Source organism: Cucurbita moschata, unplaced genomic scaffold, assembly GCF_002738365.1.
Source record: "Cucurbita moschata cultivar Rifu unplaced genomic scaffold, Cmos_1.0 Cmo_Scf00009, whole genome shotgun sequence".
NCBI classification, from domain to species: Eukaryota; Viridiplantae; Streptophyta; class Magnoliopsida; order Cucurbitales; family Cucurbitaceae; genus Cucurbita; species Cucurbita moschata.
In genome coordinates this window covers 4,975,283-4,994,018 of record NW_019268525.1, presented here as the reverse complement: position 1 = coordinate 4,994,018, position 18,736 = coordinate 4,975,283, and the positions used below count along the sequence as shown (strand labels likewise).

The window sequence follows — 18,736 nt, the reverse complement described above, 5'->3', positions numbered from 1 at the left end:
AAAAAAAAAAAAAAAAAAAAAAAAAAGAGGCAATAATTCGAAATGAGATAAAAAGCAATGAATGCCCATGAAACCCCCCGCTTTGAGGTTGTCCGATATGGGATCTTTCCCTGCCCTTCCTCAGTAACATTTATGGCTTCACTCATCAACCCTCCGTTTTCTCTTCATATATGAAACAAATATTATATCTTTGGATTCCTCATCTCCTCCAAAATGTTCAGCTCCCATTCAAACAATCTATCTTTTCTGTAGCTCATCTTTGAAGATGATGGGGTTTTGTTGTTATCTTTGAAGAGAGGCAAAAAAACATTAAATATGCCTACAGTTTGGTTGTCCTTGAAGAAATCTCTGCACTGCAAATCAGGGCCATCCGAAGTTCATGACCCAAAAAGCAGAAGAAATCTAGGCGCCATTTTGACAAGAAAAACAGGGGGAGGAAGATCGGGTTGTTCCAGGTCCATTGCAAATCTCAAAGATGTCATCCATGGCGGCAGCAAGAGGCATTTGGATAAGCCCCCAAGTTGCAGTCCAAGATCCATTGGCAGCAGTGAGTTTCTCAACCCAATAACCCATGAAGTCATTCTCACTAACTCAAGGTGCGAGCTCAAAATCACCGGATTTCACGGCGCTTTCCCACCAGATGTGCCTTCCTCCGCCGACGAACCCCTCACAGATCGTCCCGCCGCCTCCACTTTTGTGGGTACTCTGACACCGGGTACGCCGGGCCCCGGTGGCCACCCCACAATGCATTACTTCAATCCTTCCTTTAGGTCTTCTTCCAGAAAGTTCCCTTTCAGAGAGGGATTTGTAAGCTCTAATAAATCTGGCGGCGGCGGTGGAGCTCGCAGCCTCGGTGGTGGAGGTGGAGGTGGAGGTGGAGGTGGAGGTGGAGGTGGAGGTGGAGGTGGAGGTGGAGGTGGAGTCCATACGAGTAACAGAATCTCATTGGAGACAGAGATTGGTGGGAATAGATCTTCTTCTGCGGTCACTTGTCATAAATGTGGAGAGCAGTTCAACAAATGGGATGCTGCTGAAGCTCATCATCTTTCTAAACATGCTGGTAAAAACACTCAAATTCCTTGTTTCAATTTCGTTTCTTCTTCATTTTCCTGGAAAATTCCTGTTTGGCAACTGCGAAAGTATGTTCATCTTCTACCTAATCCAGTTCACTCTATTTCATCTTTCTTGTTCATTGTAGTCCTTGTAATTTTAGCATTCTGATCCTTGTTATCTTATTATTTCATCTGGGTCTCTGTATAAAAGATTAAATATATGGTTTGTTTGATTGAACTTTTAGATTCATGCTAATTTCATATACGGTTTGTTCTTCCGTTTTCAGTGACTGAGCTTGTGGAAGGAGATTCATCAAGGAAAATTGTGGAGATCATTTGCAGGACAAGCTGGTTAAAGTCTGAGAATCAATCTGGTAGGATTGAAAGAGTACTCAAAGTTCACAATATGCAACGAACGCTAGCCCGGTTTGAGGAGCATCGTGAGACGGTTAAGATCAAAGCCAGCAAGCTCCCGAAGAAGCACCCTCGGTGCCTTGCCGATGGAAACGAGCTGCTGCGATTCTACGGCACGACAGTTGCGTGCTCCCTCGGTTTGAATGGCTCCTCCAGCCTCTGCATATCGGAGAAGTGTTGCGTATGCAGGATCATACGCAACGGATTCTCGGCAAAGACAGAGATGAAAGAAGGGATAGGGGTGTTCACAACTTCGACAAGCGCAAGAGCGTTCACCTCGATCGAGGTGTCGGGAGGGGGGGAGGAGGGGGGGATGGTGAGGAAGGCGATGATAGTTTGCAGAGTGATTGCAGGGAGAGTTCACAGGCCATTGGAGAACATACAAGAAATGGCTGGGCAGACAGGGTTTGATTCATTGGCAGGAAAAGTTGGGCTGCATTCAAATATAGAAGAGCTTTATTTGCTGAATCCTAGAGCTTTGCTTCCATGTTTTGTGGTAATTTGCAAAGCATGAAAGGAAATTAGTGTGGTGAATTTGTAATTTCTTGTTCACCTTTTGGAAGATTTTGATACTTTTTGAATTATGTCTGCCAAAATATATGAAAAAGTTGTGAAGCTTTTGTTGTTTAATAGAACTGGAGAACTTTTCAAATTAAGAACATGCAGAGAGGGGAGAGGGGAGAGGTTGGTGCACAGAGTCTTTATTGCATCATTTGGAAGCACAACACCAGCCTGCATTTCCTCACCCAATCAGCGTAACCCAAATGACATACTTGTTTGTTTCCAGCTTCTGCGAGCGTTCTTGATACAAGTGAAGTAGAAAGCTGATAAACGAAGCAGTGTAAATAAACAGGGGAGGTGCAGGGTGGTCCATGGTTTGGAGGGACATGCCCCCAAAACAAACGTTAGTCCAGATTAGACCACAAAGTTAAGAGGAGGGGCAGTGGCTGTCATGTTCTTGGTGGTGGCAAGGCAAGGCACATTTGAAACTGTGTTTCTTGTAGGACTCTATCCAGTACACCCAAAAGTCATGGTGCTAAAGGGCTATGCTCCCTGTAAATTTGAGCCTACTTCGCTTTCCTTTGGCTGCCCCTCAATTACGATAAGGTAAGGGCTCCACCCCATGTCCCCTCCCTCCTATCTCTTTAAAATGCAACATTTGTCGGTTTCCTCTCTTCGTTCTACGTTTGTCATCAACCTACTTTAGATTAATTAACTCCAAATTAAACGTGTTTTTGCTTAGAACAATTTTATATTGGGTGACCTATTGAAAGTTTTCTCCCTTAGGTTCGGCCTTTCTAGAGCTCATCTCTTCTTGCTTCTTTGTACAAAAGTGTGGCAATTTACTGGTAAGAATAATGTCCTTTATTCAAAAAAAAAAAAAAAAAAGTTCCTTCTGGTCATATACAATGAGTTCAAACAAAAAAAGAAATAATTGCAAACTTAATTTCAGCTTAAAAGATAAAGCAAAGACAGAAATCCTAAAAATTTAAATCACGGTGTATTGGCGTTTCTCTGCATAATCGATGAGCTGTTCGAAATCCTTCTCATCGATGAATCCATCTCTGTCAGAGTCGGTGTAAAGAAGAGCGTGGCAAGCTCTGAATGATGGCAAAAGGGCGCCGATATAGTGGAAGGCTTGGGTGAGCTCGGCGGAGCTGAGGCGGCCGTCGCCGTTGTCGTCGTGGTTTCTGAAGATTAGCCTCAATTGCTCCCTTGATATCCTGGGCCTCGGGTGGTACGTTTTGGTTTTGCGAGGCATCTCTCTCAAATCTCAAATGGTTTTTGATTTTGATCTCGAGTTCTGTTTGGGGTGTCATGGTGTTGTGTTGTGTGTATATATAGACGTATAATTTTGTTTCACATTTCCGACACCTAAACAACAGAACAGTAAAAAGTAATTTATTCTGTCGGGATGAGATGAGAATTTTGTTTAATAAAGACGTAAAAAATTTGAGAGAATAATTATAAAGAGATGCCACAAAAAAGCAGCACCATTATGCATGTATCTACCATTTTATGCCCACATGTTTGGGGTAATTTTTTTTTTACTTATTTTAAACGAGAGAAATGCATACCACACGTCTGCATGTGTGGAAAAAAAACCATATCTAGATAGTTTAAAAAAAACAACCCAATTCTGTATTTACCTTCGAGAACATTCCTATCAAGTACATGTTTATACAAAAAGAGCTAAATATGAAGTAAAAAGATTAGGTGGTAGGATTTAGTGAAAAACCACGATCCGGACATCTTGAACCATCCAAACAGGGTAAATGTAGTAGTTGATGATCCAAATAGAAGGACCTATCTGTGCAGTGATCACAAGGATCAACACAAGTTGAGGTACAAGCTAACATGTAGTGAGTCTGGATTGCCGTTATGTTAAAAGAAGTAGCATTGCGGTTGGACCCAATTGACCATCCAACCAATTCTAAGGCAGCAAATCATAAAGATGTAGTAAGAGGATCTCTACTTGATTGAAGTTTATGCATCCAAGGACCAACCGCTTAGACATGAAAATTCTAACTTCGTATGACTGTCTCATTTGGAACAATAATAAGGTTCTATAAAATATCATTTTGGTTGATTTAAGTTTCGTTTTATTTTAGTTAGTATAATCTTGGTTAACTTTGGAAGAAGTGTTATTATTATTATTAATTAATATAAAATAAAATAATTAAAAAAAGAGGTATTTTTTATTCTAAAAACAGTTACTTAGCAATTGATTTTGATGATATACAATAGCTTAAATAATACACAACAATGAGTTTGAAACAAGAAATGAAAACAAAAATAGAAATCCTAAAAATTTAAATGACGGTGTATTGGCGTTTCTCGGCATAATCAATGAGCTGCTCGAAATCCTTCTCATCGATGAATCCGTCTCTGTCAGAATCGGTGTAAAGAAGAGCGTGGCAAGCTCTGAATGATGGCAGGAGGGCACCGATGTAGTGGAAGGCTTTGGTCAGCTCGGCGGAGCTCAGGCGGCCGTCACCATCTCGGTCGTGGTTTCTGAAGATTACCCTTAATTGCTGTCTTGATATCTTGGGCCTCTGATGGTACATTTTGGTTTTGCGAGGCATCTCCGTCAAACCTGAAATGGGTTTTTGATTTTCACGAGTTTTGTTTGGGGTGTCATGGTGTTGTGTTGTGTGTATTATATAGACGTGTAATTTTGTTTTACAAACAGATAAGTGCCAGAGAATAAGTATAAAAAGAAAAAAAAAGGCAGCATTATTATGCATGTATCTTCAGTTTAACATGGAAAATGATTTTTATTTTTACTTTTTATTATTGTATGAGAAATATGAATAAAAGTGTAGAAAAGAAAACCTTAAAACATTCATAATCCTTATCTATAAAAGCATTGACAATGAGGAATCTTGGTAAGGACAAAGTTGAAAGCATGTTTACAGCAGCGAGTAGGGATGGAAGACATGCTGCATGGTAGCCCACATGGAGCGTCCTTTAGGCCTTGGGATATATATATATATATGGGAACAAATGCCTTCTCATTTCCACCATCCATCTGTTCTTCATTCACAGATTGGAGAAAGGGTAAGCATTCATTGAATACAAGCACTACTCCTACTCCTAAAACACTCCTTTACAAAAATTATGGTTATATACAAGTTGAAAAGCATTTTAAATACCAAACTTGTCTCCAAAATTAATATTTTTGAAAGTTTGTTTAAATTTATCAAGTTACCTTAAATTAAACCTAAAGAAGCGTCAGGCCAGAAAACAAAAGAAAAAGGCAGCGGGCTACACGCGGTGGTCTTTTTCACAGAATTCAGGAATCCCCCTCCAAAGCACCTGGTTTTCTCCGCCGAAAACCGTGGCTCCTAAAATCCTCCTCCCCTGTTTCATCCCCCTCGCCCCTTTATTTATACCCACACAATTCTAAACCCCACTCATCCCCTCGTCTTCTTCTTCCATCGATTCAATCAGAGAAAGATGTCGAAGAGCGCAGCTTGCAGAGCGTGGTTCGTGGCCGCGAGCATCGGCGCCGTCGAGGCCTCGAAGGATCAAGGCGTCTGCCGGTGGAACAACGTCATCAAATCTCTCCAACAACACGGAAAGACCAAGCTCAGATCTTACTACCAAGCCAAGAAGATCTCTGCTTCCTCTTCTTCAGCCATTGGCAACCAAATGAAGAGGTGTCGCGAGGAAAAAATGAGGAAAGTCATGGACTTGAGCTGTTTGGGTCCCAGTACCATCAGATTCTAGAGATTTTCCTTAAAAAGTTTTGATTTGGCAGAGAAGTTGGTGAAACATAAATCATCGAGTTGGACATGGGGGGTTGCAGATTTTTAGATGCTCAAGGAAGTTGCAATGTTGTTATACTAAACCAAAAATAAATTACCCTTAAATTAGGATCTAGGAAATGATGTACAAATAGTTTTTGCAAGTTTCTTCAATTCCCCAGGTTTGGTTTGGGTTAACTTTTGTCCATGGATATTCAAAATTTTCCTTCATTTTCCTCTCTGCCAAACCGGAGTTGAAAAATATATATCCTTTTCGCTATTCCCTTGAGGGATCTGAGAGCAGCAATGTTCTGGGTCCGATCGAGTATAGAAAAGTACTCGTTTCCAGCCATAGAATTTCTCAATTTTTTTCTTATTCTCCATTAACAACGGATGCAAATAACATGTTAAACAGAAGAGAGTGGAACTTACTACAGCAGTCTGGAAAAGAACGGAAAGAGATTCCGTTGCCTCCTTTCTCATGCGTAGAAGATGTTGCATATGTTCAGTCTCCTTCCTTCATCAGACCACTCAACGAAAGTACATCCTTTTGCTTCCATTTTCCAGATTTTTTCCTCACTTGGATGCCAATTTTTAGGCAGCTGCCATAAAAGTATAAAAAAGGGGGTCATCATCAAATGAAGACGCTAATAGCTTCAAAGATACAGCGACCACACTTTGTCCAGAAGTTGAATCGAATGAGAATTGATGCATGGAGGATTATCAGACAGTGATGATGATATGCATAAAACTTTTGTAAAATGTCTATAACCAGGAGAATGATATATGCCTCAATTTTTATTACACAATACATTGTCCATGTAAATCTGATCAATCAAAATTGTTGTTTTGGCTTTAATTCATATTCAATTTCAGTCCTAGTCTCTTTAAACTTTCAGTTGTTTCATCATGATCTTTCATCTTCCATCAAAAACCCTGATATTCACAAGCATATCGCTTTTACTGGTTTGATCACACATTTTACATGTGGGATCCCACGTTGATTCGAGAGGGGAACGAGTGCGAGCGAGGACGATGGCCCCGATGGAGTGGATTGTGAAATCTCACATCAGATAGGGAGGAGAAAGAAACATTTTTTATAAGGGTGTGGAAACCTCTCCCTAGCAGACGTGTTTTAAAATTTTTGAGGGGATGTTCGAAGGGGAAAGCTCAAAGAGGACAATGTCTGTTAGCGGTGAGCTTGGACCGTTACATTACATTTGGTTGAGTTATCTCAAGGAACAAGATGTGAGCGCCATTTACCATCAAATTACTACTTAATCCAGAAAAAGATGCAAGTATGAATAACTATATTTTAACATCAATAATGATAAGACTAGTTGAATCCTACAATATTTTTACCTTTGAGCCAACTACACTTCATCCGCCAAGTCTTTGTGGAGCGGTATGATGTGTTCTTTTCTGATCCTTGACCATACTAAAAGTAGAAGAGTCTCTAACAATTCTCCCTATTGCATTCTACTTTCCAGCTACAACGGTTTTGCATCTAGCGGTTCCAGCCAAATCCTGTTTATTTGGCTTTAAACAAGTGTTACGCTCATCCTTTTTCTGTAGTAGTGATACTTTTGGACGAAGTATCTGATGAGAAACAAAAAAGATTAAACACATCTCCCTGAAAGAAAATTGATTGCAAGAAAACCTTAAGTTTGATTCAGGAGTTACCTTTGGTTTTGAAGGCTTGAGGTGGACTGGCTTATCATTATAGAGTTTCCCGACCCTCCTTGTGTTGGAACTTGCATCTTCCACTTGAATTATTAATGTGCTTGAGCATACGCTTGCAACTTTGTCTTTGTTCATTGCTGCTTGAGTCATCCTGGGAAAGCTAGTAGTGTTGGTGATACTCTTGGCACCAAAACCAGGATTCAAAGAGGAGCATACGCTTGAATTATTCAAAGAAGAGTGATGGCCGCTTGACTGCCTTTGACGGCTATTATCCTCCAATCTTGATGCTTGTTGACTAATGACACAGCTTTTCCTGAGACATCTCATATCTGACAAAAGTCTACTAGAATGGCCCAATGTTTGACTTGTTGCCAACATTGGCTTATGCGGTTGTCGATGACTGATACCAGTTCTGCTGTCAGCTGGCTCCTTTCCCACTGGACTCGAACCAGTAGCTGAAACATTTAGCATTGCATTTCCAGTTAAACAGGTTGCAATAGAAACCAAACTTGGATCTGAACTCAAGATTCTTTTTGAGTCTGTAAAGCTCGGCTTTGGCCTCGGCTTCCATTTAGTGGCTGCTGATCCTGAACTCAGCTCCTCAACTATGACTTGCTTGTCCATTGCAAAATCCTGACCGATACCTTTCGATTTATTGTTGTCAAAATCTCTCCCTCTTGATCTTGAGACAGAGGTGAGAATTTTTGGAATAGAATACACCAATAATTCAAAATCTAAAGCCTTTGCTTCCTCAAACAGCTGAGAAAATTCTGATTTCAGGTCATGAGAGGAAGTTTGGTGGACCCTGGCATGTTCATTGGTTTTTAAGGAAAACAAAGAGAACTAAATCATGAAGAAAAAGAAATGTTTCACATCTATTCTGCAAATGGAAAAACAATCAAGGATGCTTACGGGTGGTATGTACAGAACCATTTATCATCACTGCAATCAAAGTAAGAGAATATGGGGAATTAAAAAGAAAAAAATGGCATGAAATGCATATTAATCTGACATATACCATCACAAGTTATATCAAATACTCACATGTTCTGATTTTTGGACTTCCCTTCTAAGGTGAGATCAACCCACATGGGTGCTTCAATTTCTTCCTGTTTCAATCAGAAATTACACACCAAAAGAACAAATACGGCCCCATTATGAAATAAGTGCAAGTATGCGTGGTTTTGTAAGATTAATTTTTAAAATCAATATCATTCCCAAATACAAAAACGTAGAAAATGTATGAGGCAAGGTCATCGTTTCTCTCTCTAAGCATTCTGATTCTCATCTGAGATTCTGAATCGTTAAAACTGAAGCAATTTCCAGGATAACTGGGCATTATCTTCCCCCCTTGATTCTCAAACACAAGTAAAATAAGAGAAATGTGACTTGAATAGACAGGATTATTTGATGAACAGAAAACAACAAATATAATCAATTGCACAAGAAACCAGCGGTCGAAATGGAAAACCTAGGATATCAAACATTGAAAAATCAATCAATTCTGCACAAGAAATCCAAAAAAAAAAAAAGAAAAATGGAAGAACGCAAACAAAGAACGAAAAATAATATTAACAAATTAAACCAAAATATGAAAGAGGGTATGAAGTTAACCAATCAAATATCCTTTTTCCCATAAGAATCAAAAAAATAAAAAACCAGTGAATCCTAGAATATGAAATGATTCAAGAACAAGAAAGTATACCAGAAAAGCCCAATGATCATAGGACTTGATGGGCATCATTTTTGGACGCTGAAACTTTTGTGGGGTTAAAGAAACTCGCAATCCAGATTAGCGATTTCTGTGTTTGGAGGCTTCTGAAAGTTTCTTCAAAATACCTCCATTTTCAGGCCATTGTTGAACCCATTTACATCGTTGAACCCATCGTTCAAAATACCTCCATTTACATTGTGGACGTTTGCAGACCGTCTGACTTGCGGAGTTTTCGAATTGAGTCGATGGAATGGACGGTGTACATATTTCATCTGAATTCCCGTAGCACGGTTTGGAGGTGTTTCAGGAAGTGGCGCGCAGTCGCAAATCATTTTGACCCTTGGAAACTCAAACTGGTGGAGGACAAATAATCAGTTTTTTTGCCATAATTTGTTGTTTTTTAGTAATTAAATTAATTTTAGAAATTTAAGGATTTAATTATATCTTAACAAATATTATGGAACAAAAAAGGAATGGAGTTTGTAATAAATAGTATGAAATATTGTTTTTTTAGATTATATATTTTAGTATGAGAATCAAGGGATTCTCAACAAGCGGGGATAGCTCAGTTGGGAGAGCGTCAGACTGAAGATCTGAAGGTCGCGTGTTCGATCCACGCTCACCGCACTGCATTTTTTTTCCTCTTTTAATGGACATAACCATACGGCGTCGTCTCAATTGTGATGGCCCATAAACCCCCAGTTTCAGATGTAATATGAGCCCGGCCCATTCAAGAAAAGGTAAGGGTAAGGGCTGGTTTTTTAAATTTAAGAAAAAAAAGAAAAATGGAAAAGATAAAATGTGGATAGAAAGAGATGAGTTGGAGATGCATAAAAATCTAAAGAAGGAACATGATTGGCTAACAACACTGTGTGTTTACCCCACAAAATTTCTGGGTCTTCCATTCTTCACCACCCATCTTCCCCATTTTCTCATAATATTCCCCCACTTCATTTCTCTCTTCTTCTCGCACCTTTCCCACAACTCTAACACACACCTCAACTACGATGTCGATGGCCGCCACCTCCACCGCCATCCTCCGCCCCACCCCTTTTCTCGGCCAAAACAGAGCCCCTTCCAATAACTCCCTCAGAGATGTCGTCGCCATGGGAACTCCAAAATACACCATGGTCCCGACCCCTTTCGTTTTTTTCTCTCTCCCTATCTTTGCTTCCTTTTTGTCTTATGGAGTATTGAAATTGATGATGTTTTCTTCTTTTTTTCAATTTTGAATAGGGAAATGAACTGTGGTATGGACCAGACAGAGTCAAGTACTTGGGGCCGTTTTCCGCTCAGACTCCCTCCTACTTGAACGGAGAGTTCCCCGGCGATTATGGATGGGACACTGCTGGGTTGTCCGCCGATCCCGAGGCCTTCGCCAAGAACAGAGCTCTTGAGGTAATTCCCATCCCCATCCTTACTTAAGAATTAATTAAGGTATTAATTTGATGAATTCAAATTTTGATTTACATATGGTCGAACGGAATTGCAGGTAATCCACGGGAGGTGGGCGATGTTGGGAGCCTTCGGGTGCATAACACCAGAGGTGCTAGAAAAATGGTTGAAAGTGGACTTCAAGGAGCCAGTCTGGTTCAAGGCCGGAGCCCAGATCTTCTCAGAAGGGGGGCTCGACTACTTGGGGAACCCCAACCTGGTGCACGCCCAGAGCATCCTAGCCGTTTTGGGTTTCCAAGTGGTCCTAATGGGGCTGGTTGAAGGGTTCCGCATCAACGGGCTGGACGGCGTGGGCGAAGGCAACGACCTGTACCCGGGGGGTCAGTACTTCGACCCACTCGGACTGGCCGACGACCCCGTCACCTTCGCCGAGCTGAAGGTGAAGGAGATCAAGAACGGGCGGCTGGCCATGTTCTCCATGTTCGGGTTCTTTGTCCAGGCCATCGTGACTGGGAAAGGCCCCCTCGAGAACCTTCTGGACCATCTCGATAACCCTGTGGCCAACAATGCTTGGGTTTACGCCACCAAGTTTGCCCCTGGCTCATAATTAAGCGATGTGTGGTGGGTTTGGTCGATCAGAAGGCTGTGGATGTGATTATTATTAGAAGTTAGAAGGCTGAGTAATGGATTTATGGAATGATTATTCTTAATCTTATTTACATCATTTAATTTAGATCGAATCGGTTATCACAATACCGTGGTTTGATTTAATTTAATTTATTTTATATTGATATATACCAAACCAAAAATTATGATTCTTCTCTTTATGCAAAAGAAAAAATTACACATAAAAGTCGAAAATATGATGAGCCAATATTGATATTTAAACCCATAATCAAGAATAGAAGTAAAAAAGATTAACTCTTATTTAGATTTTGATATCAAAAATTGATATAAATGTAGTTCTTACTTCTCATAATGTTTTTGGTAAATATGTCAACAAAAATGGTATTTAATTATGAAAGGTTCCAAATTTTTGGATTCGAATCGAATTTAATTATGAAAGGGTAAAATGGTATTTTCGGGTCCCAGATCAAAATTCAAGTACAAACATACTCCTTTTAGCTTCTTGCTTCCCTCTGATCTTAGGGTTTTCATTGTCAATCTTCGCGGCTTTATTTATCGGCGATGGCGAAGAACAGGAATAAGAAGAAGGGAAGTGGAGCTATTTCAATGGACATAACCCAAAATTCTGTTCACGAGCTCCCTCAAGGTACATTTCAGTTATGTGAAAAGGGATTGAACTTAACAGTATCAGAAAGAATGAGAATTTATCTTCCAGATGTTTTTACTTGTCGTTTCTTGTCCATTGCCCCCCTTTAAGATGTTTTAGATCTCTTTAAGATGTTTTAGATCTCCCGTGTTTTCATAGAGTAGTTTTCAAGTTTAACTAAGTGATTTCCCCCTTGAATTTAAAGCGATGGACGTGTCTGAGTCTGCAGTTCATAAACCAGCTTCTGGCGCTCTCAATCTGTAAGCTTCTACCTGGAAATTGTGCTTAATTTTTTAACCACAATTCATCATTGTTTCTGGTTTCATTTCAAGTGTTCGCAGTTCCTGATTTTAGATTCATTGCCTTTGTTGAATTGTTGTGCACAGAGATGAGTTAGATTTGGATTTCATCCTTTCACATGACTAAGCCATTATCCCAAGTTTGTTCATTTTGAGATGAGGCCGAGAAAATTAGGATGCATCTTTTAATGCTATCAAACAAGAAGCTTTCTTGGGTTTGGTTGTCTCTGACGAATTTGTATTTTGATTGATGAGATCACATTGTCTAACGTTGGCTGCTCTACTAGATTTGTTTGGTATTGCCCTTTTCCTATTTGCACCACCCACTATGTCTGATCAGTACCCTTTGTTGGATAGAAAGTTGAAGAAGGGGGGAAGACCAATGAAGCGATCAAAGAATGTTAGGAAAACAAAAGCCATATCCAAGACCGAGCAATCCGCCGAGAAAATATTGAAAAATCAGGGGAAAACTACCAGGATACACTCTGCAAAAACATTGTATGAATGATACAGCCTTTAACTTAGAAAATTGATTTATTTCTGTTCCCTTCATAGGTTTTTATGTTATTTACTTCGTCCCACAAAGTGTGTCAACCCTGCAAATTCCGAGTCCTAGTCACTTGAGAAATCCATGTCTGAAAACCGGCCTAATTCCAGCGAGCTTCAAGAAAGATCCATAGGAGTCCAAAGGCCCAACCAGACCCATCCAAGCTTTTAGTTCTCGATCAAAGATGACTCTTTCCATTACTGCTACTGTATCTTTTCTAAGAGAAAGGTTGTAAATTTCAGGAAACGCGAGAGTTCCCACTCCACACGCTCTTCCAAAAACTAATCCTCTGTCTATCTCCAGCTTCGGTAAATCTATGAATACCTTCCATGCTTATTGAAGATTTGGATTTACCTTTGGACTTGAGGGATTTCAAGGCCTTCTCTCTGCCCTCTGCCGTAAAACAAATGTGAAAGATGTTGACTATTTACTCTTTTGCATCAAAGATGTGCTCCCCTTTAGCACAAAGAGCTTCAATATTATCCTCAATCGATCTCATAGAAACGTCGCTTTGGCCTGTTATGTATTGTCCCAGCCTCTCAATTTTAAAATTGCTTTCGCCGGTTACATATTAGTGTTACTTATGGTTATTATGGACCTCACAATCCACCCTTTTGAGGTGTGAGAGAAGTTTCCACACCTTAAAAGAATGTTTCGATGTTCCTCTCTAATCGATGTGGGACTTCACAATCTTGGGGGCTAGCGTCCATTTTGTCTAACTTTGATATCATTTGTAACAATCCAAGTCTACCACTAGCATATATTGTCCACTTTGGCCCGTTACATATCATCATTAGTCTTGCCGTACTAAAACTTATCCACAAATGAATTTTTCCTCCATTTTTCCATTGGGAGGTAAGATCTCACACCTTCAAATGTAGAGATTATGAATGCAAACTAAGATAACTCACATAATTGATGATAAGGCTATGTGTCTCTCCTTCAAATCTAATCCTTTTCCATATTTTTGTGTGTTTTATTTGGCCTCACTCTCTTTATTTTCATCCGGATAACCTCCACCGCCTTAAATCTCACCATAGCTTAGCTGCTACCGACTAGGCTTTGCGTTTCCATTTCTCATTTAAAACTCTCTCTCCTGGCCATTTTAAATTTTTAAGAAACCAATTCCTGTACTGGATATAAATTTTAGAAGTTTCTGTAAATCTTAAAATTTTAATTTTTAATATATAGATCTATAAACTTAAAAATTCAAAAGCTTCCCAACACAAGACTTTTAATGAAAGGAAAAGAAAAAAAAAGAAGATATAAATATTTAATATAAACATCACCCCGAAGGAACACCAAGTTCATATGGTGTGTCAAAAAGAAATCTAAACTGAAAAAATAAAAAATAAAAACCCTAATCCTTGATTCCTTATCTGATATGCCTATTTAAAATTTGGGAAAAAGGGAAATGGGTCAATTTGGAGTAAAAAAAAAAATATATACACACAGCTAGTTAGTTGGCTCTACTGCCCACCATCTCCTGGTACTGCTTCAGCGATTCCTGCCTCTGCAACCTCATCTCATCGTTGAACTTTTTTATGAACGCCTCAACTCGCCGGTTCAACTCCTCCTGGGTCAGCGACGGTTCTCTCTTCAGCCTCCCCGACCCCCCCGGCGACGGACTCGGTGACCCCACGTTGCTCCGGTCCTTGAACGTCTCTGACTTCGTCATCACCTTCGAAGGCGGCGTCGCTGGATCCACCGCCATGTTGGCCCTTCGCCCCTGTGACTCCCACGTGTCCGACTTCCTCAAGTGCCTCGTTAACGGCATTGACCTCCCCTCCGTTATTGTCCTCCACGTGCTCTCCAGCGTGTCCTGCCTCTTCGGTTTTGAAACCCCCAACGGCTTCCCTGCGCGCCAAACAAAACCCCATGACCTTCATTATAATTACTTCTTTTGCCATTTTAGAATAAAATCCCTTTCAAGGGTAGTTTCGGTATTTGGGATGGAAACTTAGTTCCGTTGGAGCCTTTTAACGGCATGGGAAATAAAGTCGGCTCTGTGACCTACCACCGAAAGGCTTGCTGTTTTTGGCAGCTTTTACAAAAAAATTTATCCCAAAAAAAAAAAAAAATTCCATCTGATTTTGTGCTGTGTGTAACGATAGGCTCCGGCGATCTTTACCGGCACGATACTCTGAAACTCATCTTAGAATTTATACATTCTCTAAAGTTGATTCACATGACTAGCTACCAGAATCCGTGTTCATAAATTCACAAGAACAGAGATAGACAGAAAGAAATAGAGCTCGAACCTTCAGGACTGGCTTTCACGAGTTTCCGTTGGCCGATTCTTGAAGAAACCGGCGGTTTCTCCTTCTCGTTTGAAAACAAAAGTCCGACGGAATCTTTCCTATGCAGAGCGTTCGTCATCGGACTAGACATAGCAGTCTCATCAGCAGCTGTTGTCAGAATCAAAGAATCATTCTCCCCTTTCTTCTCCATCTCCGAAACCCCAGGTTCTACCATCATCCGTCCGTACACGCCATTCGATTCGTCAATGTGAAGGTCCGCAATCTTAGTGACGGCGTTCTGATTCGCATTGTTGTAACAGTATCCATTCAAAATATCGGTACCGCCACAAACAACATAGTCAGACTCAGAGGAAATCTTAGCGAGGGGCGGAGGAGAAAGCGTCTCCGGAACGGATAGCACGGATTCCCCATCCTCCAGCTTCTGCTGGAGCTTAGAAGAGGCAACAATACTGATGATTATGCAATTAATAACCAAGTAGAGATAAGGAGGTCTTAACCAGGAGATGAAGCATGTCCAGATGGAAGGGATTTCAGAGACGAGGAAATCAGCCACCAGTGGAACAGAGAACTTGAGAAAGACGGCCATGGACAAAACTCCAGTGGAGATCAGGAAGATCTTGAGGGAGAGGATCCATTGGTAATTGGAGTTAGAGGAGAGAATCGGCATGGCGATGTTGTGGTGAGAGGTTTAGAAACTTAGCTTAGCGATTGGTTTGCTTTCACCTGAGATTCTTGGCGGTGGGTGCGCCAGAGCTTCCTTTCGTTTGGGGAGCGGGAGAGTGTTCGTGAAGGCTTTATGCAAATCAGCCTTTATATATATTTATGAGTCTATTTTTATTACGTCTTAAATGTTCCGGCGTGTTCGGCCAAATGCCAAATTTCCCAAATCATTTTTTCCTCTTTCTTTTATTTTTTTAAGAAAAAAAAATATATATGGACAAAATTCTTCCAATATATAATCAGATCAATTTATTTGAAATATTAGTTTCTTTTTATTTATTTTTATATTTTAAGGTTAACAAATGTTTTAAATGGGGAGTTCCCAACGGCTATATTTGATGGGAAAAATAAGAGCGTTGATCTGGGAGGAGGGCGTCTATAAAAGGAAGGTGGAATCCATTGGGCGGTGGATCCGACCGCTCACGACAGGCCGTCCCGTCCGTCCGTCTTTCCTAATCTGTAGGAGTGAGCAAAAAGAAAGTGCATATTCTCCGCTACTTATCCTATTCTTTTCTTTCCCTTCCAATATTAAACTCTACATTAATTAATGCAGTGAATTTGTTTAATTAAATTTCGAAATTTATACAATTTTCTACCTAGCCCTAACCTTTGATTACTATTCCAGTTTAGTGTTTAATTCTCCCCGTTTAGTGTTTAATTCTCCCATCAAAATTGATTCACAGCATAAGATTTGGTGAGTAGCTAAAATTCAAACCACTTTCAGACGGAAAAGAATCTAATTTATGTTTCAAACACAATCAATTAACTTTTCTTCTACTTATTTTTGTTAATTCATTAATTTTTATAACAAAAGGAGCGTGTTTGGGAGATACTTGACGTGTGCCCTCATAGAAAAGTTAGGTTAGAAGTTCCCATGAACTAAAATAATTTATATCAAATCTTACAAAATAATGATACTAAGAGGACCAGTGTTGCTGGTTTCTTAATGAAGAGGATATACCTAAATGGATTAAGGTATATAGACACGGTGGCATCATCATGTCAACAACATTCTTTCCTTCTTCACAATTCATTAAGATACCTTTCTTCATTCTACAATGTTCTTTCAGTTATTGTCTTATAAAAAGCGGCAATCTTCTTTCATGAAACATCGTATTCTTCCCATATAATTCTCTCAATATAATCATATTATTCTACCTTTCTCTTGTGCAGGTGTTGTTCTTCTTTTTCATCATCTAATCCAAACACAGGTTCTGTTTCTTTCTTCTTCTGTTTTTCACATAACAACATATTCAAAACTCCTAATTGTATCTATTAGCTGAAGTGTTTCTGTTGCCCGATGTAGGGACAGAGGAATGGGGCAGTTCATTAGTTCAAGATTGGCAGGAGTGTGGGACAGAATTGACCAAAAGTTGAACTATTACAGAGTCTTTGAAGAAAACTTGGTTGTCCTAAAAGAGTTATCAAGGGATCTAGAAATCCAACTAGAAGAACTCGAGGAATGTTCGAGTTCATGTTCAGAAGAAAGGGAGGAATGGCAGGAGAAAGTATTTGCATTGATCGACGAAGTCGAAGACATCGAAAGATCAATCAGAAAATGGAAGGTTAGATCAGTTGCAGTTTATCTTTATGGAAAGGTTGTTGGAGAGAAGATGAATGAGGCCAAAGAGCTACTTGAAGAAGGGAAGTACTACTTTCCCAACAGCTTCAAGTATTTGATACTTGGAGGAGGAGTGGCAGCAGGATATGCAGCAAGGGAGTTTGTTAAACAGGGCGTGAAGGCAGGGGAGGTTGGTATAATTTCGGAGGAGTCGGTGGCACCTTACGAACGTCCCGCGCTGAGCAAGGGATATCTGTTGCCCAAGAATGCAGCAAGGCTGCCGCAGTTCCATGTGTGTGTTGGGAGTGGAGGGGAGAGATTGGATAGGAGTTGGTATGAGAAGAATGGAATAGAATTGATCCTTAACACAAAGATTGTAAAAGCAGCTCTTGAGTCAAAAACTCTCACAAGTGAAGATGGTACGAATTTCAAGTTTGGAACTTTGATCATTGCCATAGGTTCAAAAGGGCTAAAACTCAGAGATTTTGGCGTCAAAGGGGACGAAGCCAAGAATGTTTTGTGCTTGAGAGATATCAAGGATGCCGATCAAATTGTAGAAGCAATGAAAGCCAAAAAGAACGGGAAAGCAGTGGTTGTTGGAGGTGGATACAATGGACTTGAAGTTGGAGCAGCCTTAAGACTCAATAATTTGAGTGTTACAATGGTGTATCCTGATCCTTGGTGTCTGCCCCGCCTGTTTACGAAAGAGATCGCCGAATTTTACGAGCGATACTACACGTCAAAAGGGATCAGAATCATAAAGGAAACAAGTGTAATCAACCTGGAATCCGATTCAAACAAAGAGGTAAAGAAGGTGAAGCTGAAGAATGGGAGGGAGCTAGAAGCTGACATTGTTATAGTTGGGATTGGAGCAAGACCTGCGACAGGGCTATTCCAAGGGCAGCTTGAGTTGAACAAAGGAGGGATCAAGACAGATGGGTTGTTCAAAACGAGCATGAACGACGTGTATGCGATTGGGGACATCGCTTGTTTCCCAATGAAGATGTACAATGAGATGAGACGAGTTGAACATGTCGATCATGCAAGAAAATCAGCCATGAAAGCTGTGGAAGGCATCATGGGAAAGGGCAAGGGCAAGGTTGTTGAAGAATATGACTACCTACCGTACTTCTACTCACGCGTCTTCGACCTGTCGTGGCAGTTTTACGGGGACAACGTCGGAGAAACAACGGTGATGTTCGGAGACAGAAATCCGGCAGCAAAAAAGCCCAAGTTTGGGTGTTATTGGATCAAAGATGGGAAAGTAATGGGAATTTTCTTAGAAGGAGGGAGTGCTGAAGAAAACAAGGCCATTAAGGAACTAGCATGGGTGCAGCCAAAGGTTGGGGATGTAAAAGAATTGAAGGACAAAGGTGTTTCTTTTGCCTTTGAGCTTCAGGATATCCGAAAAAGACAAGCTGCCTAAACTACACATCTACTTGTATATATTTTTCATTCATTTGAAGTGATTGTTGAATTCTATTTCATAATAATAATGAGGCTAAATATGTGTTTTAGTCTCTAATGATGTTTGGATACTCATTTGGTTTCGTCTCCTAATATGTAT

General features: G+C 40.2%; 6 protein-coding genes and 1 non-coding gene across 11 annotated transcripts in view; 5 read left to right on the top strand and 2 right to left on the bottom strand.

Moving 5' to 3' along the window:
• Positions 1–6,081, top strand: part of LOC111447671 — a 6,526-nt gene extending 445 nt beyond the window's left edge. Inside the window, exons 1-2 of one of the 2 annotated variants that reach the window (XM_023086950.1) lie at positions 5,221–5,725; positions 5,756–6,081. In XM_023086950.1, coding sequence (XP_022942718.1) covers positions 5,427–5,699 — 273 coding nt within the window. In that variant the 5' untranslated portion in view covers positions 5,221–5,426 and the 3' untranslated portion in view covers positions 5,700–5,725; positions 5,756–6,081. Of the gene's footprint in view, positions 1–5,220 lie in introns of those variants that run through there. The other variant, XM_023086949.1, reaches the window with a different exon arrangement.
• LOC111447669 lies at positions 28–2,118 on the top strand. Of its 2 annotated transcripts, none has more exons than XM_023086945.1 (3): positions 28–856; positions 905–1,060; positions 1,340–2,118. In XM_023086945.1, exons 1-3 carry the CDS (start codon positions 316–318, stop codon positions 1,978–1,980), a joined length of 1,338 nt encoding a protein of 445 aa, XP_022942713.1. In that variant the 5' UTR covers positions 28–315; the 3' UTR covers positions 1,981–2,118. The 2 variants fall into 2 exon arrangements, with proteins under 2 accessions (XP_022942713.1, XP_022942714.1); XM_023086946.1 differs by having other exon boundaries at positions 29–856; positions 911–1,060.
• LOC111447670 lies at positions 4,278–9,403 on the bottom strand. Of its 2 annotated transcripts, none has more exons than XM_023086948.1 (7): positions 9,105–9,403; positions 8,444–8,508; positions 8,312–8,341; positions 7,400–8,204; positions 7,079–7,315; positions 6,149–6,318; positions 4,278–4,563 (listed from the first exon to the last, which is right to left on the bottom strand). In XM_023086948.1, exons 1-5 carry the CDS (start codon positions 9,141–9,143, stop codon positions 7,196–7,198), a joined length of 1,059 nt encoding a protein of 352 aa, XP_022942716.1. In that variant the 5' UTR covers positions 9,144–9,403; the 3' UTR covers positions 4,278–4,563; positions 6,149–6,318; positions 7,079–7,195. The 2 variants fall into 2 exon arrangements, with proteins under 2 accessions (XP_022942716.1, XP_022942715.1); XM_023086947.1 differs by lacking the exon at positions 4,278–4,563 and adding an exon at positions 4,854–4,998.
• Positions 9,404–9,667: 264 nt separating this feature from the next.
• On the top strand, positions 9,668–9,740 carry TRNAF-GAA. The gene has a single exon. It is a non-coding gene; the product is annotated as a tRNA-Phe (tRNA).
• Positions 9,741–10,039: 299 nt separating this feature from the next.
• LOC111447875 (chlorophyll a-b binding protein 3, chloroplastic-like) lies at positions 10,040–11,261 on the top strand. The gene is made up of 3 exons (XM_023087243.1): positions 10,040–10,243; positions 10,350–10,511; positions 10,606–11,261. Exons 1-3 carry the CDS (start codon positions 10,121–10,123, stop codon positions 11,113–11,115), a joined length of 795 nt encoding a protein of 264 aa, XP_022943011.1. The 5' UTR covers positions 10,040–10,120; the 3' UTR covers positions 11,116–11,261.
• A 2,657-nt stretch (positions 11,262–13,918) lies between these two features.
• LOC111447514 lies at positions 13,919–15,771 on the bottom strand. Its single transcript, XM_023086729.1, has 2 exons — positions 14,889–15,771; positions 13,919–14,484 (listed from the first exon to the last, which is right to left on the bottom strand). The coding sequence occupies exons 1-2, from the start codon at positions 15,553–15,555 to the stop codon at positions 14,087–14,089; spliced, it is 1,065 nt and encodes a 354-aa protein (XP_022942497.1). The 5' UTR covers positions 15,556–15,771; the 3' UTR covers positions 13,919–14,086.
• A 923-nt stretch (positions 15,772–16,694) lies between these two features.
• On the top strand, positions 16,695–18,729 carry LOC111447513 (monodehydroascorbate reductase 4, cytosolic-like). Of its 2 annotated transcripts, none has more exons than XM_023086728.1 (2): positions 16,695–16,819; positions 16,921–18,729. In XM_023086728.1, the coding sequence occupies exon 2, from the start codon at positions 16,925–16,927 to the stop codon at positions 18,593–18,595; it is 1,671 nt and encodes a 556-aa protein (XP_022942496.1). In that variant the 5' UTR covers positions 16,695–16,819; positions 16,921–16,924; the 3' UTR covers positions 18,596–18,729. The 2 variants fall into 2 exon arrangements, with proteins under 2 accessions (XP_022942496.1, XP_022942495.1); XM_023086727.1 differs by having other exon boundaries at positions 16,697–16,819; positions 16,915–18,729.
• Positions 18,730–18,736: the final 7 nt, after the last annotated feature.

Bases quoted from the DNA above. Each gene is read 5' to 3' on its own strand.
- LOC111447669 (XM_023086945.1), top strand. From the start codon at position 316: ATGCCTACAGTTTGGTTGTCCTTGAAGAAATCTCTGCACTGCAAATCA. The intron at 857-904 runs GTGGAGGTGGAG...GTGGAGGTGGAG, and splicing joins TGGAGCTCGCAGCCTCGGTG to GTGGAGGTGGAGGTGGAGTC. The intron at 1,061-1,339 runs GTAAAAACACTC...TTCCGTTTTCAG, and splicing joins TCATCTTTCTAAACATGCTG to TGACTGAGCTTGTGGAAGGA.
- LOC111447670 (XM_023086948.1), bottom strand. From the start codon at position 9,143: ATGATGCCCATCAAGTCCTATGATCATTGGGCTTTTCTG. The intron at 8,342-8,443 runs GTGAGTATTTGA...CTTTGATTGCAG, and splicing joins AAGTCCAAAAATCAGAACAT to TGATGATAAATGGTTCTGTA. The intron at 7,316-7,399 runs GTAACTCCTGAA...GTTTCTCATCAG, and splicing joins TCAAGCCTTCAAAACCAAAG to ATACTTCGTCCAAAAGTATC.
- LOC111447875 (XM_023087243.1), top strand. From the start codon at position 10,121: ATGTCGATGGCCGCCACCTCCACCGCCATCCTCCGCCCCACCCCTTTT. The intron at 10,244-10,349 runs GTCCCGACCCCT...AATTTTGAATAG, and splicing joins GAACTCCAAAATACACCATG to GGAAATGAACTGTGGTATGG. The intron at 10,512-10,605 runs GTAATTCCCATC...ACGGAATTGCAG, and splicing joins CCAAGAACAGAGCTCTTGAG to GTAATCCACGGGAGGTGGGC.
- LOC111447514 (XM_023086729.1), bottom strand. From the start codon at position 15,555: ATGCCGATTCTCTCCTCTAACTCCAATTACCAATGGATCCTCTCCCTC. The intron at 14,485-14,888 runs GTTCGAGCTCTA...TTTGGCGCGCAG, and splicing joins CGTGAAAGCCAGTCCTGAAG to GGAAGCCGTTGGGGGTTTCA.
- LOC111447513 (XM_023086728.1), top strand. From the start codon at position 16,925: ATGGGGCAGTTCATTAGTTCAAGATTGGCAGGAGTGTGGGACAGAATT.